This window comes from Alligator mississippiensis, chromosome 7, assembly GCF_030867095.1.
Source record: "Alligator mississippiensis isolate rAllMis1 chromosome 7, rAllMis1, whole genome shotgun sequence".
In the NCBI taxonomy this organism is placed as follows: Eukaryota; Metazoa; Chordata; order Crocodylia; family Alligatoridae; genus Alligator; species Alligator mississippiensis.
In genome coordinates this window covers 12,335,119-12,362,806 of record NC_081830.1, presented here as the reverse complement: position 1 = coordinate 12,362,806, position 27,688 = coordinate 12,335,119, and the positions used below count along the sequence as shown (strand labels likewise).

General features: G+C 46.5%; 1 protein-coding gene across 1 annotated transcript in view; it reads right to left on the bottom strand.

The window, feature by feature from the left end:
• The window catches only part of ADD2 (adducin 2), a 77,288-nt gene that overhangs the window by 9,757 nt on the left and 39,843 nt on the right, over positions 1 to 27,688 (bottom strand). Inside the window, exons 2-14 of the mRNA XM_014609794.3 lie at positions 15,582 to 15,797; positions 14,733 to 14,871; positions 13,933 to 14,084; positions 12,047 to 12,127; positions 11,092 to 11,241; positions 10,107 to 10,250; positions 8,986 to 9,084; positions 5,480 to 5,656; positions 3,504 to 3,761; positions 2,983 to 3,102; positions 1,810 to 1,899; positions 898 to 1,063; positions 260 to 388 (exon numbers count right to left, since the gene is read on the bottom strand). Coding sequence (XP_014465280.1) covers positions 260 to 388; positions 898 to 1,063; positions 1,810 to 1,899; positions 2,983 to 3,102; positions 3,504 to 3,761; positions 5,480 to 5,656; positions 8,986 to 9,084; positions 10,107 to 10,250; positions 11,092 to 11,241; positions 12,047 to 12,127; positions 13,933 to 14,084; positions 14,733 to 14,871; positions 15,582 to 15,764 — 1,888 coding nt within the window. The 5' untranslated portion in view covers positions 15,765 to 15,797. The remainder of the gene's footprint in view (positions 1 to 259; positions 389 to 897; positions 1,064 to 1,809; positions 1,900 to 2,982; positions 3,103 to 3,503; positions 3,762 to 5,479; positions 5,657 to 8,985; positions 9,085 to 10,106; positions 10,251 to 11,091; positions 11,242 to 12,046; positions 12,128 to 13,932; positions 14,085 to 14,732; positions 14,872 to 15,581; positions 15,798 to 27,688) is intronic.

Sequence of the window (27,688 nt, the reverse complement as noted above, 5' to 3'; positions counted from 1 at the left end):
AGCCACCTTCTAGCAATGTAACACAGAACCTCTCTTGTCTTTCCACTGGTGGAAGGTGCCCGCTTTAAACCTACAGCATGCCCATGCCTTGCTGCAGAGTTTGGAAGGTGTCAGCTTTCTCTGTGGATTCGTGCCTCGTGTATACTTTGGGCACACCCACCCATTGCAGCATCTGTCCTAGGCTGCAGGCACAAGTGCTTCAAGTGTCTTCATGCAGCAGAACGGTGATAACAGGACCTGGCATACAGGCCCAGCTTACCATCTGAAGACTTTGTGGGGGATAGGGGTGGGCTCTTGATTGGAGACTTTGTGGGGCTTTGCACTGGGGAAGCTGATGGAGACCTTCCAGGAGAAGCCAGAGATTCCTCCACGCTGGTGTCTTTCTCACCTGGGTAAAGAGAAGACATTTATGTGCTGTGGAAAAACAGGATCCCAGCCAACTTTACCTGCCTGCTTAGCTGCTGAGTAGGGCTGGTTGGAATGGGGTCTGCAAAGGGACGTTTCGAAGTGGAAACATTTTGCAGACATAGCCGAGTTCTGTCAGAAAGAGGCACTGGGCTTTTGTGAGAGAAAGAGACATTCCATATACCAGTGACTGAGGTAACGAGTCAAGATGGAGATGGAAAAACTCTGCTCTACATCAGGCAGAATAGGGATCTGAAGCTAGGTTCCCACTCACTTTCCAGCCCAAAGCAGGCATTTTTGCATAATTTCATTCTCAGAGAAACATCCCAAAACTTTTTGTCTCATTCCAGTGAGGGAACAAAACCACACATCACCACCTTAAAAGCTGCCAGAAAACAGAGCCTTTTGTTTTGCTCTGCTTCTGAGTCACGTATTTATACCTACTCGCAATACTGAAGAAACCACTGCTGTTCCTCCCCACAGGAGATTTACCGTCTAGTCCCAGTTCCTTTCTTTCCACTTCTTTCTTGTATTCCTCTAGCTCCTGGTCTGTTAGCTGGCTGAATGGGTTGGGGGGTTCTGGCTCAGCAGGTATCTCCTCCTGGAGTCCATCCTTTGTCTCCATGTCTGCTTTGGAAGCCAGCTGACTCTCTGTAGACTGAAACCAACCACAACATTGTACTGTCTGCATCCTAGGGCTGTTCTTAAAGGCCAATTAACTATCCTAAGCACCTTCTTGTGTCACTAGCAAGGTTCAGTTTTCCTCGAGTCAAGCACTCTGTTCAAGCACGTGCCTCCTGAGGCCAACACAACCCTCTCTTCAGGTCCCAATAGGAAACTGTTCTTGGACAATTCCACCTTGCATAAAAGCAGAAGAAATTCTGGGAGACTGGTGAGGACATAACTCCTCTGGGGTATGAAACTTAGCTCCATGTGTACCCCATGAGGCTGCTGCAGGGGGAGGCAAGCTACCAGATTCATCAATGTGTATCTCCACTTGACATTGCCCTCCGTGGAGTCACAGCTTGGAGGGGCACTTACATTCTCACCAGGACTTCATCAACCCTGAGCCCCCTGCTGTGCCTCTGCCCTGGTTCCCAGAATTACTCTCCTAGTGCCCCTAAGTTGTTGCCTTCCACTGTGCCTGCAGCTGGTGTCTGAGACTGACCCTTATAACTAGAGAAAAGGGTCTGACTCAGATTACAGGTCCCTTGAACTTGGTTCAGAAGCAGAAGTTGTGTTTTGGATTTGAAATCAGATCTGAGCCGATTTGCTTGTAGCGTGCACAGGGCTGCTGACTTGGTTGAAGGGCGAGGAAGAGGTTTGCTCCCAAACAGTCCATCCCTATAATTATGAAAAATGATATAGGATATGATAAATATGCCATATTGTTAATGTAAGTACCGGACTTCTGCTCTTCTCTGCTATCACGCTGGCTAGCAGCTGAGACTGGGGTCCTGCTGATTTCACATCCTGGCGGTTCTGTTCTCGAATCTGTAGGCAATAGATAAATACACAAGTCAAAGCTGTTGTGTACCAGAAGGACTAAATGACTTAAGGAAGTAGCAAAAAACAGAGCGTGCCTTGATTCTCCACTGCTTTGCTGTCATTTGCATCAGGGATAGGAACAAGTGACATAGCACCAGTTAAAATGGTAGCACCATGCACTGATGATGACACACAAAGTGTGGAAGTGGATGTTCAGTCCCTGGATTCTCTCTTCTGCGTTGTTCACCCAAATCCAGGTTAGTTCAGTAGCCCCTTAATGCTCTTACCATCTGGTGACTGTTCCATTGGTCAGTATGGCATGAACCAGCATGTTTCTGTCTAGCACTTAGAGCAGTGACTCTCAACCAGGGCGTCATGCCACCCTGGGGTTCCTTGAGATTCTTTCAAGGGTGCTGCAGGGTGCCACACAATGTTAGCACTGTAAGGTGTACAAATGCGATTCACAAGATAAACCCAGAGATTTCAAATAGGAACCCATTGTGTTAAAACTCTTCTGACCTGCTGTGCTCCTTCTGAGGTCTTTGCAACAAAGGAATTGCTTTATTATTTTTTCTGTAGTCAAAAAACAAATGAAAGTGAAGGGCTGGCATTTTCTGAGGGTGCCTTGAGTCTATCAAGGGGTGCCTTGAGTCCGTTAAGGTTGAGAACTACTGAGCTGGTGGCTAGCTAAGCTGGGCATCACATTGGCAGTCTGGAACCTGTGCTGGCTGCTTCTGAACTGAATAGATTACAGGAAGGTAGGTCATTCAGGCTGTGACTGGGTGCTATCTACAAGGTGGTATCTACAAGGTGATGTTAGGGAAGGGATATGTCTTGCACAACTGCTTCTCACACTAACTCCTCTGGAAGTACGTGAACAACTTGGATTTCCAGAGATGCCAGTCTGGACCCCTTCATGAGCACTATCTTTCCAGATGAAACATTTAAGAGAAATAAGACAAAATTGTCTCATCTGTTGCTTCCAGATGTTTCATTGCAATGGAATCTCAAAGGACTCTGCTGTATTTCAGTCAGCCCATGAGACCTTAATTCATAGGAGGTCATCAGGATGTGGGGATGAAGCCATACCTTGTTTCTCATTTCCAGCACTTCCTGTGGATCGGTATAGAGAGGCACAAATTGGTTGGGGTTTTCAATTCGGATGGGGGTCCCACTGCTGCCTTTCTCCACCTCGTCAGCCTTCATCCACTGGCGGACAAAAAGAACAGGAAATGTCAGGGAAAGGGAAGAGAAAATGCATCAAAATGAGACCCACAATACTATGAAGACTGGGGAAAAATATGACCCTTCATTTCTGACCCAAAGCAGACTTTTGGACACTCTAACATTAAAAGGCATTCCCATCTGGGCTCTTTACAGCTTTTCTGTTTCAAATAAAACTTAAATGCTTCCCTTCAAAAATGTCAGGACAAAGACTTTTTTTTTCATTATTTGCTTCTTCCCACACTCCCTGCTCCAACACATCTGAAAAGACTTGGTAAAATGGACAGAAATTTGTGAAGTGTGTCAGATGACCCAAATCAGCAATTGTTAGTGGAGGAAAAACACCCTTCAGCTGTAAAATTTCACACTGTTCAGAGCTCCTGTACCGTGGTTTTGCTCCTCTGGGTGCCCACATTTCCCTGGTTCTCATCAGCAACATTGACTCGAAGATAAGTGTTGGGCGTGTTTAGCCAGCGGGTCTTCTCCTTCTGTTGTTTCTGAGCATGCTGTCGGAGGGTGGAGATGGGAGCAGCCTCCTCATCAAAGATGAATGCTGTGACAGTGGCAGGGATTAGCACGTCACTTTTATGTTTGGCTTTCTCCTGGACAAATGGGTAACGATACGTGTAGCCTGTTCTATAACCCTAGAAGGACATACATACACAGAATGTGTGTTTTAGTTGCGAACACTAGCTGTTGGGGCTGGTTGAAACATAGGGGAAAAGTCTAGAGAACAGTGTTACAGGATGTAAAACAGCTCTACTGTTTTGGCTGTGTGAAAATTTTGGGGGCATATTTTTAATTACACTGTTTGCAAACATCTTTTGTTTTTCCAAATTCAGACGCTCTGTAAATGATTTGCCATAATCTGTCTGCCCCCTACTCCCTGCACAATAATAAAAAACAATGAAAAATGCTGATACCAGTTCTGACCAGCTATGTTAGCTATCTGTCTGTGTGCAGACAAACTGACACTGGAGACAAGGTCTGTTCTCCAACCATGAGAGTTTGCAGCATGTCTTGCTTCTGGCTGGCTCCCCCATAGATTACTAGCTCACAGGGAAGGAAAGCAGAGTGCTCTTTGATGCGAGAAATGCCAAGGGTTCAGCTGCTGTGACTACTGTGTCAGAGACAGTCTTAGTAGACAAGCGGTGCGTTTGTTCTGTGGAGTTCTGGGGAAGAGACGGTCAGACAGTCTGATTCTTTGGGTGTGAGTAAGGGATGGCTCCACTGATGAGAGTGGTGTTTATGAACTTTAAAAGTTGGGGTTGGAGAATAATCAGGCTCAGCACTAGACCTGTAACTTCCAGAGTCCCCGAAACAAGGAACAGAATAGCATTGTCCTGTGCTGATAATGTGGCAGATTTGGTAAATGATAATATATATATATGGGTCCAGTAAACACAGACCACAAACCTCATGTGAACTACAGCTGCCTCAAACCCAGAACAGCAGGGCCTCCTATTCACTGCCCTTCTTTGCTACAAGTCCTCATAGAGCACCCAGATTTCAAAGACCAATAATGTGGTTTTGCTGCTGCACAGTCCTATTGCTGCAGTGCTGAGTCATTCATTTTGCCCTGGCACAATCAGTGCATACAGAGACATATGCTGCACATGCCAGCTCAGTGCATGGCAGGGAACAGTGACTGGGAGAGCAGTGGATCTGATGGGAAAAGATTTTCCTTATTCCTCTAGGTGTAATGCAGATCTTGGCTCACAAATAGGCCTTAGGGTTTGGATTGGGCGCCTCAGTGTCCCATATTTCATGGACTTTGAAGTCCAGATTCTTGGTCTGGGGGCTTGGTCCAAAGGAAAGTATTTGGATAGTCCATCCCCTGTAACCGGAAATGCTAATGGATTCATTAGCCTCCATTCCAACTAATGTTAGGGCAACTCCACTTTCTATCTGGAGATCATATATCTGACATGTAGAGTTGCAAAGTACTTTATGCCTCTGACAATACAAACATCCTTTCTAGAGTGTATATTTAATGGAGGAGTGAAACACAGCGACTATTTATATATTTGACAGGCATAGAGCAAACAAAGCTAGGCTGGGATATTATTTAGTGGGTTTCTGTTTTATGTTGCTATTCTAGTTGCCTTTTTAAAGTTGTTTTCTTCTAATGTTTGCTCCCCTATTATTTGCCATAAGCCACACTGAGTCCCTCCTTCCCCCCCGCCCCCCCAAGGGTGGCATAAATAAATAAACAAAATTTAGCTTTGCATGGCAACATCACAGGCCTGTTTAGTACAAGACGGTGGGAAGGGTGCGGCGTCTTATGGATACTGAAATCAGAGAGACTTGTAGCAAGTGAGGGGCCACTATAGCGACAACTGGGAAGTCCAAGTGGTCATACCAGGTTGTCTAGCATTCTCATAAGAGCTTCAAACTCATGCTCTCCAAGGCGGCTCTTCTGCATGGGTCCAAACATGCTCCCAGCCCATCGGACTGACCCAACGTCGTGGGGTCTGTACTTCTCCCGCTCCAGCACAATCAGATTCTCAGTTCCTCCAGCACTAGACAAGGCTGAGACCTGAAACAGAGCACAGAGAACCCACTGACATACGAGGAATCACAGAAGCAGTCAGGAAAACAGGGATAAAGCCAGGTTCTCTGCTGGTTTCCATCCCTTTTGGGCTTCTCAGGTAGCAGAGTGGAAAGACTGCTGACTAGAGTTGGCTAGATGTGAATTCTCCATGTAGAAGGGAACTGAAATCAAGCCATTAGAGCTGAGCGTAACCCACCATCCCAATCCATCTCCCACTAGGGTGGGATCCTGGGCACAGTGGAGCACTGAAAAGACTCCCTTGCCATTGAAGCTCAAATTGTGCAGTCACACATACTGCTCATGTGCAGTGGAATTGGGCCCAATTTATTTACTGAAAAATCCTTTCCCCACCTCAGCTTCAGTGTGTCCCTTGAGTTGCCCTAGTTTGAAAGGCCCAGGGAAGTATAAATCAACACAGAACATCCCTAGACTCCCCCAAAGGCACTCCCTGCCTGTCAACCAGCCAGGCAGCGCAAGTGCCCATTTTGAAACAAAAGCCAAGAACCCACCAGAATCATCACGAATGCAAATACGGGAGCAGCAGCTACTGCCCTGGGGAGTCAGTGACTGAGGAGCCAGGAGTGAAGTAAGAAGCAGGACTCCCAGTGACAGCAGCAATATTCCTCTGTCAACATGGTTGCATGTGGCAATTTAGAAAGCTGCAAAGTGCACGCCCTGGATTCCTAGCCCAGCACCTGCCGATGGCTCCCAGGCTCAGCCTCAGTAATGCGCTGACCTTATTTTTCCAACTGAGGAACTAGGTCGATGCACAGAGGGGAGGACAAGTGCATTGATAACGAATGGCCATGATTGCAACCTGGCTGCAGAACAAACACAATCAAACCTGCTGCCTTCCTACAGGGCACTGGCCCTGCTCTGCTTGAGAAGAGACAAGCAGGACAATGTAATTACTGGGTTGTACTTTCCAGCTTTGCTGACAAGATTTGGGGGGGTGGAGAACACGCAAAGGAAATACACAACTACTGTAGGTGGGTCTTGGTTTCAGACTTGATTGTAGCTCCAGGCAGGGAGCCAGGTCAGAGATTTGAGTAGCGATGCTGATAAAGATTTCAGCAGCTGGTGGAATCACTTCTTAATCTGAGCTATACATTGCAATGGATGTATTGCCTTTGTCAAATTTTGGATTCTTAGTAATATACGTATATACAAATATTTTTTATATATATATATATTTTTTTTTTTACTGTAGTAAGTGCAGCTCTTATATAGCAAGGAGCAGCCAAACCAAGCACTGGAGACTGTGGCATTATCACAAACAACCTGAGGCCACCTCTTCCATGCACAGAACACCCACTTTGCTGGAACCACTCAGCTTTCTCAGCTAGACGTTTCCAAAGACCCTGTTCATCCCACGGGGTGCATATGAAGCTAAACAATCGTTTACTCCCTTTGCCGAGCATCCCACTACATCCTGCCTACTCTACATCTGTTTTTCCTGAATTAAAAAAGGTTCTCTGTATGTGTATGTACGCATGTGCTTGCATGGAGGCTATTTCTAGCGGTAAGCTAAGTAAGAGCTGCAGCTTGCAAGCTGTAAGCATATTTCTATATTCATATCTGGTCTCATGTTAATTTTGCAAGGGAAGACAATTTTCTAAATCTGCTTTTGTATATGCACAGTTAGTGTTTGTTAACATTTGGCCAAAGCCCCCAGTTACAGAAAAGCCACTTAATCTGAGCTAGATGCTGAAATGGATGTATTGACTTTATCAAATTTTGGGTTCTTAATAAAAAAAACCAACAAAATTACTGTCTTAAGTACAGTTCTTGTATAGCAAGGAACAGCCAAACCAAAATGCCTTTTGGGTTGGGTCTGGGCTGGGCTGTGCCACATTATTTTTAGTTTGTATTTGCATTGTACACAGCAGGAGAGTGCTCCTGCAACTAGCATACAGAACATGTCACAGCTCTGTCATGCTGAACAGTATATTCAGCTTTAGGAGCACTAACTCCATTCACTGCACTGAAATTACTCCTGAGTTAATCCACTGCATGCAAGATCCCAAGCAGACCCCACTGCCTTTTATTCATCATTACAGCTCCATGCACTTTACAGGATTGCACATAGGTAACGAACAGTTGTAGCAAGCCATGCAGGAATCGGCTGCTTTTGTGCCCCTACATCAGTGCTTGCTGAACGAGGGAGGTTTAGATGTGGGGGTTCATCAGAAATACACTATCTTGAACAATATCTGTTCTCAGTAATGCCAGAAATTGTGTTGATGTCAATGGGAACAAGTTACCCCAGTGCCAAGCAATTCTGGAAGTCTCATTCAAAACCACAGCTGATATCAGAGGAGAGGCCAGCTTCCAGCTACTGAGCAAACCACTGGCAGTAGTTTAAAGGGTTAGCTGGAGTTCTCTGAAAACCAAAAAGCTCCAAAAAATCAGTTGTTTTTCCTCTTGAAACTGTTCCAGAGTTGGACCGTTAGAGGGCGATAGATGAACGACAGAGTCAAGGAAGGCTGAGCTTTCATCCTCTGCAACACACCAGTGGGTGGATGTATGTTTCTCCTGTGTTACTGCAGCATGAGCAGACACACCCGAGCTCGATCGATCTGAACTACACAGTGTGGGTACCATTCACAGCAAAGAGGCAGCACTTAAGCAACCCAAGGATTCCCGGGGGTCTCTTAGAGCCCAGGCTGAAGTCTGTGCCACTGCTGTTGTTAGCGGTGCCAGCTAGATTCAGGCAAGATTACATCATAGTTATGACTGCAGCGTAGACATACCCACGCTCTGTACCAGCCTGCAAACCTTGATCTGCCCCACAGGGGGAAAATCTCCCAAGTGTCAAGTGTAAAGCAAGCTGTTGCCATCATGCTGCCAACCATACACAGAAAGCACTGGACTATTCCAGCTTCACGTTTAGAAATGTTGCAGTGATCCTGTTGCAAGATCTAATATCTAGTATGGCTACTTTAGAAAGCTGTAGCTTACACAGTAATATGTATACAGGGGAGTCAGAGGTTCATTTAAAGAAAAAACTTCCCTGACAGACACAATGCAGGCCTGTCGCTACACATTAACACTACCTATCAAACTGCTGTCAGGATTAGAAGGGAGAACAAACTTTGTTGGCATGTTTAACTTGTTGGAGGTACTCTGGTACTACAGTGGTCCAGGCCACATTCACATACCAGTAGACATATTGGGAGTAGACCAGTGAGATGTTTATGGCAGGCAGTGCCTAGGAGCCCAATAACTGCATGGTGAAATGAGAAGCAATTTGGGAAATGTGCATTCGCCTCCCTAGGTGTTGTCCAAAGGATTGCCCTGTTGGAGAGTCTCACCTGTATCTCACAAGCTGCCTGCATGTGAAAGATTTTATAAAATGCTTCTTCCACGGTATCTCCCAAAGCAATTACTCCATGATTTCGCAGTACCAGGATCTGCAAAAAGAGAAAAGGCCATCTGAAAAAACGGTCATCACCAACAAATGTATGTCTGTATGAGGGAGAAGAATGAGTCCAGGGAGAAGTGTAAACCTCTCTACCACTTCCTGGATGATGATGAGTTCAGATACCTCATCTGGCTTATTGGCTGTGTTACTCTCAGCTTCTGCATGTGGTACCCAGCCCTCTGCAGTATCGGAGGTGTCAGAAAAGCTTTGCAAATGCTAATGCATTAAGCAACAGGTATATCCGCATGATCTGCTATGCACTAGGTGCATCTACACATGCTAGGAATGTGACAAAATAAACTCCAGCGCAGTTTGCACCAGAGTTAGCTGCTCCCGGGCTCAGCATCTGAATGCGTGCCTGGAACCACAGCACTTTGAGCTGGGGCAGACCAGCCACAGGCTGGCGGAAGGCCTGGGGGGTCACCACTGGGCTCCCAGGTTGTGATATTGGTTGGGGCACTAGGGTGCTAAAGTGCAGGGCTAGCCAAGAGGCAGCACCCTCATGCCCCAGCCAGCCCATTTCTATCTACACAGGTGTTTCGACAGAACAAATTACTCTGCTGCAGGATAGTACTGTCCCCAGCAGTACTATCTGAGGACAGTACTATCCTACAACGGAGTTAATTAATTTACTCTGCCATAATACTGGCGCACATGTAGACTATGACGCTTTCCTGCAGAGCTAATTAGTCAACTCCACAGTAAAACATATGTGTTGATGCACCCACAGATGAGGGAACTGAGAAAGCAAAGCAACTGTGTGGGCCAAGTTTGACAGAACTAAAACTCAGTGCCCTAACTCACATTTGGAGCCACAACTTCAGGCCAGGTCAGCATGGGAACCTCAGTCCTGATCTGGTCTCAAGCCAGAACCTGCACACCAACCCAGATCTGATCTGAATGCTTCTTCCGCCCACCCCCAGTGAAACATTCCCACAGCTAGGCCCTTAACAGCTAAGCCAAATAATTATAGATCCATCTTATTATCTGAGGACTGTAGTTTCTCTTAACCTTGCAGGTTGGTCCAAGGCACTTCTGTAGCTCAATCCTGTCTGCCTCTTCCTCCATCTCACCATTAAAATCAAAATACACCATATCGCCCACCAGCAATGCATCATGAGATATAGGCAGAACACCACATTTCATGGCAGACACCTGGGGAACAGAGAGAAAACAAGCAGGAAGCCAGTGAGAAGAATCAGCATCTTGGTCCCCTTGTGCAGGCACTAACATGCCTGTACAATTCATTTTTAGCTTCCAGGCCACTGTGCAGTGGGAGAAAGGACCAACAGTAGCACTTTTATGGATCTGGTCTTGAGAGCTCTTGTCTGTGAACAAAGTAGGATCTGTATTGCTGGATACTTCCTAGGATTAGATCCTCAGAACATCAGTTGATCAGACCATGGGTACATGAAACTGTGAAGAATGAGTGGGCCTGTCACTAAAAAAATCAGTTTGGAGCAAGAGCATCCATCCTTAGCACCAGCAGTAAGGGACCCCTGAAAAATGATGATTTTGTACTAATTGCATTTTTGCCTTTCGTCACTTATTTTTCCACCTCCCACCATTTCTGTGGCCCTTAAAGGTTTTGCATCATTGCAGAGGCAGAATGCTTTTGACTAAATATCATCAAATTGGATGGTAAAATTATTTCTTCAATAACAGAATGGGAAAGTATCATCAAAGTGTTATGACAGGCTAACAGGGCCCTTCACCTCCACAATGACTGTGAAATGGGGTTACCCCAGGAACCTTGACACCTTTGTTCCTTCTCTTCCTCTTGGCTTCATAGCCCAGCTCTATCAAATGTGAGGGTGCATCAACAGCATGCTGCTTGCCCATGAAAGCAGGCAGCAGGCAGTTCTCCCACAAGGCAGAAGCTGCTCTATAAATCAGTCGCAGAGCTGGTAAACATGGCTCTGGGTGGGATGCACTCTCCTATTTTCCACTACCCTGACAAACTGTGGCCGTCAGTATGATGGATGGGATTCCTTACCGCAGCGGTGGCAGGCGTGTGCAAGTGGATAATGCATCTCACGTCTGGTCTGGCCGCATAAATGGCTGAGTGTAAGCTGAATCCTCGTGTGTCCACTGCAAAATTGGTGCTGCCCTGCTCCACCACTTCACCCAGGATGTTTACTTTAACCTATGGTGAGGAAAGGAAGTGGGACAGCATGAAAGCACAGAGCCTGCCTACACAGTGGGTCACCCCCATTTGTTCTTGGGCAGCTCCATCCCATGACCCAGATGGGTCTGCAGTGTGGGAACATGCTTCCCTGAGGCTGCTTCTCCACCTGTCTAGATCACATGCCCTTTGTGGGTCTTCAAACCCTTTGCAAACATTAAGCACAGGCCTTACAAAGCAGACCAGTATCATTATCTCCATCTTACCAGTGGGGAAACTATGGCTTGGAGAGGTCTGAGTTCACCTGGTCACCTGGAAACAACCCTGGGAAGAGAACCCAGGTCTTCTGGGACCATGTTCCATGTTTTTAAAACAAAACTGTATTGGCTACTGTCTCAGCCTGATCCTTTGGACCTTTGGCTGAAACTGGTTGTGCTCTGCAGGCTTTTAGGCTGCAGGTGCATGTGGAACACCCTAGTCCTTGGGGAGCCAGCTCTGGCTCAGTGGGCAGATAAGGCTTCCATATACATAAGGGAACTGGTCATAATATTACGAATTTCCAACCAAAAGTTTAAAACTGAACAAATGGTGGGATTTTCACGCATCTTCCTTCCTCCCACATACCAGGGATACATATATTTTACAAATTTGAAGCCTTTGTGAATTTGGGAACAAAATTTCCTGCATTCTACCCCTTTTTTGCCATCTCTGCCCTCAACCTCTTTGAATGCAGTCCCAGAATTATGAGCCTGGTTTGCCTGATGGACAGGAGAGAGAGAGGGGGAAAGGGATGGCAGAGCATGGAGGCATATCTCAGCAGACTTACCAAGCTGGATGCTGTGATTTCATTACAGGAAAGGCCTTTGGGGCTGATCAAGAAATGATCCTGTTCTTTGCTGACGCGCAGCTACCAAAAGAAATGCACTGTTAGGGTTAAGTGGGTAATTTTTAGATTCCCACTCCCCCACTGGATCCCATCTCTCAGATTGTAAGAGACATTTCAGGAATCACTTCAAACCTAAAGGAAATGACAGTGTGGAAGGGATTCAGCTGAGCAGGTTGTAATGGGCTACAGAGCAATTTAGTTGGACATACTCAGACTTAGTCTGCACTGATGGTTAGCAAAGTCCCCACTTGTGAATCCATCACTGGTTCCACTAGAGTTAGGAAGGGACCTGTAGTAAGGACTCCACTGTTAGCATCATGCTGGTTAGTTGTGATTTGATTAGGGTTAGATAAAGTATGTTGGCAAACATGCTGGCAGCCAGGCCTAGCCCTGACAGAGCAGCACTGGTGGTAGAGAAATCTTATTGTAGGCACAATCCAACTCTTATGGCAAACTCTTGGGAATTTTTCATGTCAGCAGGCAGGCAGGATGTCAGCTCTCTCTCTCATTCAATAGATGGCACTGCCACCAGACTCACAGTGCTCCCTCCCTTGCTTACAGCACGACCTTGCCTCCATCACCACCACCACCACCTCTCCCATTGTCTGAGGTTATATTGCTTATTGCAGACACTAAAGATAGCTCTCACCTGGCCCTTGACCTGTCCTAGTGCTGCCTAGCCTGTGAGATCTGACAGCACCTCGGCCCAAGCAAGACAACAGTAATACAAAGAAGAGTTTTGTGGGAAGTTACAAATATCGTATGATAATAAAGCAACCTCTAGTACCATTTCTTGTCATCTGCATTTCACTGTCCATCCTCCAGTATCTGAGATTTCATCCTGTTGAATTTGGATCTCAGACCAGCGGGGGAGTCAGACTTGACTGACCCAGTCTTGGGTCATTGTGGGGAGGAAAAAAATGTTTAACAGATTGTAATAGGGGCAGAAATAAAAAGGAGGTCAATGGCAGGGAGAAATTTGAGAACAATACAGTGCATTCCTTGGTCACATACCATGTGGCTGTGCTGGAGCCAACAGATTAAGCAGTCTTTGATCACAGAGATAATGGGAAATGGCATTTTTGGCAGGTTCTGTGCATTTCACTACATGTCTCTTTTGCATCTAGTGGTCACTAGTCACCTCTGGTCTAGTTTTTTGTTGGATGTAAGGCAGTAGAGTTCTGCTGCAGACAGTGAACAAGCAAAAATGTACACCCACTCATCTGGCCCATTTTGGTTATTGAATGGCATAGAAGGGAACACAGCTCTCTACTGGGTAGAGGCAGAGCAGGGAAGTCAGTGCTGGATGATTTCTGATCCTCTGTCCAAGCCAAGATCAGGCTCAACTGAAGTAGGGCATATATGATCACTGGCAGGTGCCAGAAGAGAATGCACTGGCACCCTTAATTCCCATTGACAGGATCAAATTGCTGACCCTATGCTTCAATGCTGTAGGATCACAGGGGTTTTTCTCTTCCCTTTCTCCTAAATGCTATGTGCTGCTTTTGACAAGATACCAGCCCTGGCACTGTGTCAAATGTTGCATTTGCAGGCTAGCCACAAGATATAGCATGAGACCAGAAACACCTGACCCCAAGGGCTCTCACAGAGAACTGGAAAGCAGCCCCTTGCTCGGAGAACCCTCATATTCTTTACTTCCTCCTATCCTGATCTGGTCCACCCTGGTAACCAGAGGACAAAAAAAGTCTACATATTTAACTGAGCCCTGCACAATAGAGGCAGGGCTGCTGGGCAGAGTGTGCAGTCAAGTTCCAGCTATTGAGAAAGCCTAAATCGCCGTCAGCTAAACTGAGGCATGACCTCACCGTGACATAGGTGCTGCTGATCTGGGCCCAGCCATAGAGGTCTAGCAGTCGGTAGATGCTGCTGATCTTGCACCTCATAAGCCTCTCTCCTTTCACTAAGGACATGGAGTCGGTGCCATGGAGGTCATTGATGGGTGTTACTGTGGACAGATCTGAAGAAGAAAGGGAAAACCACTGAGGTGAATAGGTCTGAGGAGGTCACTGGGAAAAGGCACAGTGCTTTTCAGAGCTAGGAAGCATTCCAGGCCATGCGGCTACCATGTATCACCTGCCTTCCCCCACAGCCTCAGCTTTTATCTATTATCTTGACTGGCAGATTCCTCATCCCTGATCTTCACAGGTCACTCACACAGCCTAGCCCTCACTAAAGGATCTGGGAGACTTGACAGCAAGTTTCTTAGCATGAGTGCACCCCTGCAACAGCCATTGGAGAAAGGCAGCTAAAACCCATTGTTTTTTAGAGCTGGACAGTGAAAGAGGCTGATGAGCTGAGTTGCCCAAAGATGTCCAACCCAAGGTACCCTCTTATGGGAACCTCCAAGGTATTTGAACAGCTCCCCACAGAAAAGAAGAAAGCAGTGCTTAGATGTTCCACGGAGGCAGTAAGAAGTGAGGCTGGCTCATCCAGCTGAAAACTAACTCCTTTGAAAATCCCAGCCTCCCTGCTTCGGCAGCACTTGCCTGAAGCCCTAGTCTTTGCAATCCCTGCCTTGCCCCAAGCTGGTATCCCAGCAGCGATGCAGGCCTCTTCTCCCATGTAGACCCTTACCCCCTGTGAGAAAGGTTTTGAACCAACATACTGAGTGGAGACGTGGGGAAGACAGAGGGAGCAGTGCTGGCCATGAAGTCTGCGATCTGCCGGAGGGCCCAGATGTTGGAAGAGTTGTTCCCTTTCTTCATCTGCTCTTGGATAAGGCTCTCCAGCTCCTCCCTGAAAGACTGAAACAATAATGATTTCACAGATGAGCCCTCACATGGCCCACACTTCCCAGCAGCCGTGCTGAGAACTGTGGAGCGCCGTTATCTTCCTGCTGATCAGCCACGCTCTTCCCTGCATGCCAGCACTTCAGAGCAAACAGACACCCCAGCCTCATTCATTCAACACAGTCCTCATGCACGATTCTGACAGCCCAAGAAAGAGCCTCTGGAAGAGGATGCCGTGGGCAGTGGCCTTTTCTTTTCCTCCATTCTTTAAGCAAAAAAAAAATCCCATATCAGGGTGTGGAGAAGAAGAGAAAGTCCTAGCATGTCACACTCTTATTCTGCAAGAGGAGAAGGCTTAACACTTTAAAAAATGGCTTCTAATTGGGGATACTTCCATTTTTCAGTGCTCAACTTGAACGTGGAGAGCTGGAGTTTCAGGAGGTACGTAAATAAGGACCAGATTTCCAGGGAAACCTGACACCCAACCTACTGAGAGCTTTTAAGCATCTGGTCACTCTTTTGGGGGCTGATGTGCACAGGTGCTGAGCACCTGGGATACTGCCTTCAGCTGGTTTAGCATGGAATGAACCAAGAGAGGCAACCATATTCCAGACATCACCGATGGACTGTCTGATCCTAGAAGACAGCCTTGGGTTGGGCAGAATTAAAAATGGAAATCCCAGGCCCCCTTACTTTCAGCCATTTACGAGGTATCCTTTACTCACCGGACTCTGGAGGATCATGGTGACCCGTTTCTTCTGCTCCATCATGTTGAAGTCCTGCCGGAGATCTGCCGCCATGTTTCGGATCCGTAGGTACTCGGGGTCATCTTCAGAGAATCTGTCGAAGTATCGCTGCCCAGGCGGGGGTGGGGAAGAGATGGCCTCAGGGGTGGTTTCGTTGCTCATCTTCTTGGTTGTCTAGAGCTGATTACTTGGTACCTGTGTATAGGGGTGAAAGGGGTCAAGGGGAGTGAGGAAAACTTACTGAGCACTGACTGAGCAATTCAAGTCATGTGAAAAACCTCAGTGGTGGCCTTAGGGTTGTTGGAGCCCTGGGGAAGAGAGTCATTTGGGGCCCCTTAGAAGTATGTACTCAGGTAAATATTAACCCACCACAGCTGTATTTTGGATCTTTTTAATATTCTTTGGGGGAATTAGATAAATAGTCATGTGTTAAAATGCAAATAGAGCCACTTCCTTGCAAAAACGTAACCCCCCCCCCCCCCCCCCCAAAATTGGGCCCCTTAAAGTGCAGTTGCCCAGTTTGCCCTCCCCTAAGGCCATTACTGACCTTCTGGAGGGTGCCTGTATAAAGAACTGCAGGGCAACTTCATTAATACCAAGAGGAAGGAGTGGTGTGCGAGGGATAGGAAGAAATGTGTGCACATGCTACGTGCTTTCATGCAGAATTTCTGACTGGATAACATACCTGACACTGTCTCTAACAGCTGCAAGATCTGCAGCATTTGAACCTGGATCATCTTAGATAGCTTCCACAACTCAGTTCAAGTTACAAAGCCTGGGACCTCACACAAGTTGCCCAGATTTGGGCTTCTGAGTGAGCTTCAAATTTGTGCAAATGCTAGCAGGAGTGAGAAGCCTGAGTGTAATCATCCCACTGGTCCCCATTGGCACAGAAAGGAGAGGATGCTCCTTGGAGCATGGTAACTCTCCTGGGACCTGGTGCATGTAAACTTGGAAGCTTCCTCCCAACACTGTTGTTTTAAGGGTTCATATTTTTTGGAGGGCTATCACAAGAGCTGGCATTGCTGAACACTGAGTGGGATGTCTGTCCATCACCTGCATCCCCTTATTATCCACCTGGACACAAGGCCTGGAGACTGGAAAGACAACAAGACCCTGAAGGAACGCAGAAGGCTTCTGTCTGGTCTCCAGGCCATAGCTGGGCCACTACCAGTTACTCTCAGCTTCCAGGAGGAAAGTGGAAATGAAACCTTAGTCAGGCAGAGATCTGCTCCTTGCAGGCAGTTGAAAAGCTGGCATCACGTGGGTCACACAGCCTGGCAGAAATTTGTGCAGCAGAGATAGCAACAGACAGACCTAGAGATTTATCAGTCCCCCAAGCTTAAAGAAAGAGAGCATCATTCACTGAGGGCTATGAACATCTTGAGTATGAACAACTTGGGTTCTACCATATATAATACTAGAGTCATGGGGTACAGGGCTAAACCTCTTAAGGGTGTTTGGCTGTGAAGTTTTGGTTCAGTCCATGAATAACAGGGGTTCCCTGAAGCACAGGGGCCAGAACTGGAAGCCTGGAGTTCTGCTTTTGGGTTGGATAGTCTCTTGCACGTGCACATGCACATGCATGCACGCACACCCATAATCTTCACAGGCTCTTCCTGCATTTGATATCCCTTGGCAAAGGGGAGGTCACCATTTTCCTTTTCATTCTTCCCTCTATAAATATGGACCCAACTCATGTTAACTCCAAAGTTCTTGGCACTTCAGGAGGCTGTAGGTTCACATTTAGGTACCTAAATAAGGACCAGATTTCCAGGGGAGCCCAGCACACAAGCTGCTGGATTGGGTCTTGGAAGGGTCAACAAAACAAACCTCTGAGATGTCTACATTTTACTAAGGGGCTGGGGATCTTGTCAAAGAAGATGTGATTCAGTGAAGTGTTTGGCTGCTATAAAAATCTCAGCTGCTGGTGCATCTTGCTGACTGTCCACCCTGGCACTCTGACCACAGGGCTTAGACATTGCAATTAGAAAGAAGAGCTAGAAATAAACAACAGGACAAAACAGGAAGAGCATATGAAGACCATAGGCAATGCACTTCTACTCCCGGCCCCAGCAAAAGAGCTTGCTTGGCTGGCTGTCCTGAATGACGCACAATCCTGGACTGATGCTATCAGATTCTGCAGCCCGGCACCGTGTCTGATGCTTCAGGTAAGGCTGGGTGTCAGCGAGGGAATCACTACTGACTGCACGTGGCTTGTTTGTATACAAGTCATAGCGAATTAACAGCATGAACGAATGAATTAGTGGCACCAGGCTGAACAAGCTGGAGCAGCAAAACAGCATCCCCACTGATCTGACAAACCAGAGAGCATTCTCTGGGCAACACCAGGCCATTTTGCCACTGCTCTGAGGAGGGGATGGTGCAGTACTGAGGGAAGGAGACACAAAGCTTCCCCCAGCCCTTCTGTGCGCAAGAGAATTGTGCAAACTGCTCTGTTCCTTGACATCTGAATCACCTCTATCTTGGGGCACTGATATAGGGCCATGTGCCAGCTTCCTGCCCTCTCGCCTGAAGCCACTGCAGCAAGCTCAAGGACTGATGTTCCCTGGCACTTGCATAGTGTTTCTGGGTAAAGCTGGATCTATGAGCTGTTCTGCTATTAGTGGCATCATCCACAGGATCAGGGCAGATGGCACTGCAATGTGGAGGAGCTGGGGGACTAGATTGCTGGAGCCAGAAGTGAAAGCTCATGCCCATAGCAGCAAGCTTGTATGGGTGAGAAGGCAGCCTCTTCCCTGCCAGCAGTGATTCAGATGCAGCCCAGTTTCCTCTGCTGTTGACAGTTCTACCTCAGCCTGACTTCATTTTCTAAACCTTGTTTCCTCCTGATGCAACAACAGTTGCAATTTATAGTCCTCAGCATCCTTCATGCCAAAGAGGTTCTCAGCAATAGATGGAAGGCCACTTCATTCACCATGTCAATGCAGCCACTTCTGGGGTGGACTGACACTGTGTAGAACCATGTCATGCAGCAGACAGGACTGGAGGCAAAGAAGGACATCGTAAGTCACTGCAGTAATGCAAACAAGCTGACTCCTGCTCTTATTAGTAAAGGCTTGTGATGGCCAGTGGCTCCTGGGGTCATCCTCTACACTACAGCACTTTGGTGCCCCCAACATTTTTAGGCTTGGGGGAGCTGAAGGGTAATGGATTCCCAGTGGAGTGCAGCAAGAAGTTAGGGTGGAGAGTTAATTCACAGGACAGTACAGGCAGGAGGCAACATGATGGGTAGAGTCCCTGTATCTTATAGAGCTCTCTCTGTCAACTCTCCACTGTAAAACTCTACAGAACCCTGCCACAGAGTCTCACCCTACACAAAGACACTATGGCACCCAGATGCCCTGGTGATGGGCACAACGCAAGTTCCTGGAGGAAGCAGAGCACTTTTAGGAAAGAGCTTTGCCTGCTCACAGCATCCTGAGTGCTCTCCCCTCCAGGCACTATCTTCAGAGATGAGAGACAACAGGACCACAGCACATGTGACAGCAAATTCGCTGCCTCTGCTGCTGACACACCTGCTTCCTGCAACTATGGCTGACACTATTTCAGTATTTGCTGATGCAACTTGCAGGGCCATTCCATTGGCTGGGATCATAGCACAGGTCCAGTAAGTCAACAGGGCCATGCTGAAAAACCATCCCTAAGAGATGGGTAAATGAAATAGCAGTATGAACACAATGGGCTATTTTGATGCTAGAAATAAAACCTCTGATCTGTTTTCACTGATAATTTTCCCTTCTTCTTTTTACCATCCCCATGAGCTCCTCGGGAAGGAAATACATCTTCTTCCAGCCATGCTTTATGATTAGCTCATCTTGAGCTGTTTTCCCCCAACTCAAGACCCTTGCAAGATGCGACCTCCATGCCTTCTGGTGCTCTGTCTAGCACCAAAGAGGAATGCTGGGCACTACCAGGTAAAACGATTGAAGGAGGCCGGAAGCTGCGTTTGAACTCTGACCGCTGCTTCCCATGGTTCTCTGTCACTTTTGCTTTTGCCAAACAAACAGCTCTCTCGTTTCCATGGCAAAGGCTGCTCCAGAAATATATTTTGTAGAAATTGGCCCTGTGGTGTGGACTAAAATAGCTCAAGCAGCCTGCAAGGTGCCTGGATTTCTGTGCTTGCAGAGAGAGCAAACTGTGGAGCCCTGCAGAGAAAAAAAATAAGACCAGTTTTCATCTTTTTGGTGCTGTCTCTTGGGGAAAACATTAGCCCTGTATGATAAGATATGCTGCCCATCTCGTTGCATGTTACAGTCAGACAGGCATATGCAGGTTCTCTCTTTGCCAACAGGATTTGAGTTCTGGGCTGTAGATCAAAATTCCCGAGAAGAAATTTCCCCTGCCTTTTTTGCTTCATTTGCTGTGAGTATGAGCTGCTAAGTCTCACCGAGTAGCATCATCTGGGCAGGTGCAAGTGGGGTGCTGACGTAGAGGAGGTGCTAGACGGGAAGCCACCACACCTGCCAGCCGGGGGGCAAAACTTCCTAATTAAGCCTCTCTTCTCACTACTGCCTTTTCATTATGCTGGTATGTTTTTTCCTCTCCCATTCAGTGGTGAAAGAGCATGCTGCTTGCCAGGCTTTCTGAACCAATGTCTAGGCCAAACTGAACCAGTAGTTATCATTTCCACGGGAAGGGACAACTCTCTCTGTTGCTCACAGGCAACAAAGCGGGTTCTAAGGGAAAGCAAGGGCAGGCCACTTTCAGGCAGCCCTTGTAAGGGCTCCATCCCTCCACTGCCCCATGAAGTCCAGTTCCACAACTGGAGGGAGCAGGTGGGACAGGAGAGGTGGGCACGCAGGCTACCAGACCTCAGACTCTTTGTATTGGGATGTCAACTCCTTCCTGCTCCAAGTCATTCTCCAGCTATTGCACTCTGGATTTATTTCCCTTCTCTTCTTGCTCCAGGGATGGGAGCCTCAGCCCAGTTGCTTAGTTACTCAAAGGCTTAAGATACTGCAGCACCACAAGGCAGCTTCCTACTGCCAAAATACAGTCGTTTTTCAGTCATAAAGCAGGTTAGAAGACTCTGCTGTCTCCCAGTCTCACAGATGAAGAGCCCAGGCTGGGGGCAGGAGTGGGAAAATGATGGCAGTAAGGAGAGCAGGCTGGGCTTGGGCCACTCTTGGAGAAGGAAATGAGCACACAGAAGAGGCACCCACGCGGCAGTCAGTGCTATAGTGCAGAGAGACCCAGCTAGCGTGCTGTGCTCAGGGGCTCAGCTCATGGTTTTGTTAGGGCAATGGGCAACACTGGTTTCATAAGGAAAGTGTGGGTCAGGAAGCTCCTATACAGACTGATTTCTATTGCAGATTTAGTTGTCTAAGAGTGTTTCAAGTCTTATGCTTCAGGGCTTGAAAACTGCTGGCAGTGGGAGTTGGAAATGAATGCCTGCCCATCCCTCCTACCAACCCCCTGTCCAGAACTGCAGTGCACAGTTGGCCAAGGGCATTGCCAAAGGCTCTCTCTGACCACTGAGTAGCATCAGGCATTGCTCACTGCCAGAGGCAGGATGCCAGACTACAGAGACTATGGCCAGAACTGCAGTCTGTCCTGACATATGGGATGGCCCTCTTTTAAGAAGCCTGGCTATCCCTTCATACAGTAAAGTGCTGATTCTAGAAAGACACACATAAAATAAAATGATCACTGGAAACATCCATGAGTAAGGAGTCAGGAGAAATGTCCACAAATTCACTTTCTACCTCAAAAAACTCCATCCAGCTTAAAAGCAGGGACTTCACAAAATCAATCCTGCCCATTAGCAATGAACGTCTGTGCAAACCAGGCCCTCTTGCTTTCATTCAGCTTATCCAGGCAATATGTGCAAGCACAAAGAAGGGTAGTAGCATCAGCTGGGAAAGAGGGGATGTGTCTGTACTGCTGCTAGACCAGGTCCATCCCTGCTTTAAAGGGGTCTTCTTCAAGTACCACACAACTTAGTCACGCACAAAGATACCTCCTGTGCCACATTTCACTGACCAAACAAATATAGACCAGATTTTCCAGGCAGATGTGAAGGAGCAAGGCAAGTGAAGTAAATCTATTTGTAACCGGGTGCATCTACACATGACTTCTACTGTGGAGCTGACTAATTAGCTCCACAATAAAGTGGAGCCTATTAGGCTGCAGTAAACTAATAAACTTCACTGCAGGATAGTATTTACTGTGCCGCAACGTACGTGTAGATGCTGATGGGGCTGGCTGGGGCACGAGCGTGCCTGCCATCTAACCCCAAACTGGAGCACTGGTGCCCCAGTCTGCCCTTCTGGAGTATGTTGAGCTCGGCTGGAGCAGCCCCAGGCAGGCACGCTGACCCCCCCAGACCGCCTGCCAGCCAGGGCTGCTCAACATGCTGCAGAAGTGAAAATGTAGCACCCAGAAGCAATAAACTCCAGGGAGAACTGCGCCGGAGTTTATTAATTCAAATTAACTGCATGTGTAGATATGCCCACAGAATATGAGAAGAGAACACAGCCTAAGTATTTGAGCAAAGACATATATTTTATTGCAGTGCAAAGCAGGGATCAATTACTATACCCATGGGTCTATAAATGTTTTTTGTGTACATATGTAGGGATTCTTTGCTGCAGGGAATACGAAGCAGAAGACCCTCTATATATAACAGCAGCTATTCACCTTTTTAGAACCAAGGCCTTCTTTGTTAGGCTCAAAGCACCACTGGTAAATGCCAGCTCTTAGTCTCTCATTTTTTGATGAAGGAAAACATGCTGAGAAATTCTTCTGTTGTAACGAGCTCAGAAAAACCACAACAGGTCAGAATGGTTTTTGGCCCTGTGAATTCCTATTTGAAATCTCTGGGTTTGTCTTATGAGTCATGTGTAGATGCAGTCACAATCTACACATGTATTTTGGCATATGTAACTATTCTGGGCTTGTTCCAGATAGTACTATTCTACAGCGGAGTTAATTAAGTTGCTGTGCCCTAATATGGGCACACATGTAGACTATGACACTTTACTGCAGAACTAATTAGTCAGCTCTGCAGTAAAGTGCATGTGTAGATGCACCCAGGAAGATGTGCCAGTTAAGGACCAGCAAGCTCTATTGCAGTTTATCAAAGCCTTATGCTGGGCCCAACCCAGGAAGGACCCCTTAATACAAGGACCCGTTATATTAGAGACGGTCCATCTTTGTAAGCATTCATTATGTGATGTTGCTGGAAGTAGTGAGGGGGAGCAGTGGCTGGAGACTGCTGTTCTAGTTAGATAAGGAACGGGCTAGCCTCCACCCATTTGGGAACCAATGATCCACAGCTAGCAGGTCATAGCTCTGCACACACTTCTGGAAAGAGCAGAGGATTCAAGTTTAACCCTTTTCATTGCACAGAGGCACATGCAAATGCCAGGCACCATACCACCACCAGGCATGCTTAGCAGCCTGGAACATATCAGGGTGGTAGGGGTTAATATGCACTGGTTCACATGCAAGTAGACTGTGGACCCAAGAAGGCAAATCTTAGGAACGCAATAAGCAGCTGTGTGTGGTCAGTTAGCACCAGACCAAAGGGCTCCGAGAAGCTTCAAATCACTGAAGACGTGAGCACTCTTCGTGCTCGCCCTAGCTCATCCCAGGAGGGGGTACCGGGGTGGCACATAGCACCACCCACAATCTCTTGCTGCTGCTGTTTATTTGTTAAAATAGGTTTTGTTTCTTGCTTGTCTCCTGCATTGGCAGGTGCCCCAAGCATTGACTGCTGGGCTCCAAAGCTAGAACATTGCTTCCAGCAGGCCACAAAACATCACAGTGGCTTATGTAACTGTTATTATAAGGGTATTTCCATTATACTCCTAATGTTCTGCTCTTGAGCAGGGCATGTGAACAGGCAGGTCACTAGCAAGTACGCCTCACCCACAAGGAAATTTGTGCTAAATGTTCACCAGTGAAATAGTGATGCACTATGCAAGGACAGGAATCACTTAACTGCATTCATTCTTATTCTCTGTAATGTCTGAAGGAAGCAGATGTTTTATATGGCTCAGTGAGAGCATTGATGCATTTCCAATGTCTCCATTAAGGTAACCCCGGATCTCAAACTTATTCACTCTTGCCTGCTTTTGTCCTTCCTAAAAAAGAAAATAAATGGGGGGATCCTATGTATTCCAGAAGGGCCTGATGCAGGTCCTGAAATGCAAACAGATTCTGGGCAGATTTTGGATCTGAACTCCCAGCATAAAAGCTCCTTCCCCACAAACACAACTTGGCAAGGTGCTGAGCACTTCCAGCCTCCACTACCTTAAGTGGGGTCACTGTGCCCTTTGCAAGTGGCACTCAGTACATTGCAAGCCCATGTTCAACAGGGACCCATGCTGTATCAGAAAAATCCTCCTAATGGGAGCAAACACTTTGCTTGGTTGGTTCATCCTAAGGCTTCTGTAAGAACCGTATCAGAGACACGACGGGACAAATGCACAACTCCTGCTGATGGTACTACATACACCATGACTACATAAAGTCTCATAAAATCATACAAATCAGGTACTTTGTCATTTCACCAAGTGCCCCAATAAGAGTCACCATTACACGGTTCTGTTCATTCTTCTAGCTGTTCATCAGATTCTGAAAACTCCTCCCTTTTAGCCAAACCTCAATGCTGTACTTATAGTTAGAAAACACTGATGAAACCTTAGAAAACTTCCAGCAGCACTAAGGGTTGACAGTCAGAGCAGCAAGCAGGTAACAGGACCATAAAACATTTCTGAATAAAAGGTAAACAGCAGCTGTATACATTGCTTACCTGCCAATCTCTCTCCTTTCTTAAAATAGAGGAGCATAATATTCTGGTCCCATCGGCATTTTAAATGCTTCTGTCCCTGAGAAGGTACTTGCTTAAGACCCACCCATAAGCTACCACATGCTAGAGAGCAAAACATTGAGCCTACCAATCAGATACAACCATATTTCAGGATTCACAGCCTGTCTCACACAAAAACCCCTGCCACTCTCTTGAAGCCATGCAGTGATCTGACAACCTATCCAGCTATTGAGAGAAGTTTGCCATAAACATGGTTTCTCTGCCCTACATACTATAGACTCACAGGATGCCCTGAAGGCCATCCATAACCAACAGGACAGAGAAATGCATTAATTGATCTAACCCTGAGTTGTCCAAATGGAAGTGAGAGATGCTTTTTACATTAATTTGAGCATCTGCCTAATCCTTTAATAGCTCCAGTTTATGTATCAGTCGCAGCTGCAACTGTAACTTCTTCTCTTTTATTACTGCTGATTTATATTACAGTGGCAGTGAAAAACCCAATCTAAGATTAGGGCTCATTATGCCAGGTTCAGTATAGGCACAGTGTGATCCAACCCTTGCTCAAGAGACCTGACCAGCTAAATAGACAAGCCAGAAAAATGAGAAGAAAGCAAGTGTTAACCCAGTTGTACAACAGGAAATCTGAGACTCAGAGTGAGAAATTGACTTTCCCAAGATTACAGCCTAAGTGTAATTATTGAGAGCTTAACTTTGCATCATTCATAGATGCTAGCTGAAAAACAGAATTTCTTGCCAGTGGGAAATGCTGTCTATGTATCTCTATTGATTCCCGTGGAGTTACATCTACCTACAGTATCCACAGACCTGACCACTCTGAGTTATCAATCTTATATGAGTTTACAGGCAACTGACAGGACAAGATCATGCTACCCCATCCAAGTTACCCCAATAAAGTTGGCTGATGTGGCAGCATTGGACTGATTTCTAACAGAAAAGACACCTCAGCACCTATCCACATTATTGTTGGGAAAAAACCCAAAGAGTACAGAATTGGCTTTGCTAGGTATTGGGGAACATACCTAATACCTATGCATTCTATACCATCTCCATACCTTGGCATCCCCTTCTGTGGTCCCCAACACCAAGGGTTTTCCGGTTTCAAAAAAAAACAACAAACCACTACTAGGACAGGAATTTGGGGCCTTGTTTGGGTGGTCTGGGGGCAGATGCTTCTACAGCAAGCAGCTATAACAGGGCTCACCAAGCTTATGGTCTTGCCTCGGACCACACACACACCACCAGTCCTGGCTTTTCCTGTTGGATAAACTAGATTGCTGCCAATCAGTCTCTTCTAGTATCTTTAATTATTTGGATCAATTATTCATGCCTCAGTACACCAATAAAAGTCACCCATTAAAAGCAGGCTGAACACAACCATGTCGAGACCTAAATCCATGCCACTGTCTGAGAACTAATGAAATACAGGGATAGGCACTGTTCTCCCAGACCTCATCAGCCCATTAGATACTTTGTGAGCAAGCCAGAGGAGCTTACTGCATCTTAAATGCCCTGGTGCATCAAAGCTTTGGTGCAAATTCAGATTGGAAATAAAAACTACTCATTTTGATACATTTATACCTGCTCACCGCCAGGTTTGTTTCACACAAGGTGTGAAATGCAAAGGGCATCAGGAACTTGGTCCACCAAATCCCTGGCAGCATCCATCCATGATGTTTGGTGACATGCTCACAACTGCTACTGAGGCTGCTGGAAAACAGTGACTTGAACTTTCATGTTGGAGGGACAAATCCACCAGTGAGGAAATGTTGGTTAGCTCTTTTGCAGGACAAGGAGGTTACTGAAACAGTCTGATCTATAGCCACCTAAACAGTACCCCATTTTCTGCACCCAAGCACAAATGTGCAAGCTGAATAAGTTACTGTGCTCACATACAATAGATAGTGGGGTGCAGAAAGGTGTGTGCTATTCCCCTCTGTATGCATGGTAATGCTTTCCAGATGCAGTTCAGCTGGACACCTTTATTTGAGTTGACTTCTAGCCGGTACACAGCCCCAGACTCTACTCCGCAACGTGGCTCTACAAACAGCACTGTCAGTTGTAAATGGCACACTCGGTATAGCAACCATGTCTTCCGGCAGCCTGAAGTCAGCGTAGCATCTCTTACAGCACAACTGCAGATTCTGGCATCCAGCAGGCAGTAAGAGAATGGATGTGGTCAGAGCTTTCATAGATGCCACTAGTTCCCAGCTGATTTTTCAACCCAGTGGGAACAATAGGGCTTGGCATGGCTTGGAGAAGCCTTCCTGAGGCTCTGAATGTATTCGTGGGGATGGGAGCAGCACACAGGTAGCCTGAAGTGGGGGAGCAGGGCTGTTTACTCCTCCTAATTCTGAAGCTGGGCTGTTTTCTCCTCAACAACAGCCGCGGCTCTGAGCTTTCATGTTTATGATACTTTAAATCGTTCCTGGCATATGGGCTTAATTAATTTTTTCACAAGCAGATAGATTCCAACTGGGAGCACAAAACAGCAATTATTTTCCAATCCAATTTTAATAGTGAAAAGCCGCTGGTGCAGAATAACTCCCAGTACGTGTACTTTTCCACATAATCTCCCCCTGTAAAAAAGTGTCCTTGATAGATATTGAATCTAATCAAACAAATTAGGGTGTCTTAAAACTGATGTTTTGCCTTGCACAGTGCTCCAGTGCTGTGTTGCTTTAACCCGGTTGTTAGCATGAGTCTAACTAACAATCACTAGCATTGCAGTCTTTTTGGGGAGGGCTTGGACTAAGACCAGGTAACAGAAAAGGTATTTGATCCTATCGTGTGTAGAATTCCAATTTCTGTGCTAAAAGTACATGAAGGCTGCTTCAGAAATGATACCTCCACTATGAAGTTCCCAGAGGGTAACATTTTTTCATTTTTCGACATCCCAATGATTTTTATAGATTTTTAAATAATTTTTCATCTAAATGAAACTCTACTAGGGATTTTTTTGTTTCTCTTTCCCCTCTTTATTTGACTTTTCCTCCTCACCCCCACTCTACCATGAGAAAAAGGAGAGAGGAAAGCACCCAAAACACTTTTAAAAATGATGAAAGAGATGCTTTAAAGCTCCTGTTGTAATTCAGTAGAGTCATTTTTGTCTGTACAACTAACCATCATTCAGCTAATTCTACTCCATGAGTCCCAGCTGTGGTATACTTATTAAAGTAGCTGACAGGACATTAGCAGAGAGAGGAACTTTTGATTCCAAGTGCACTTGTAAGTGGCAAGAGTCTTCATTAGCTGTAATATCAAT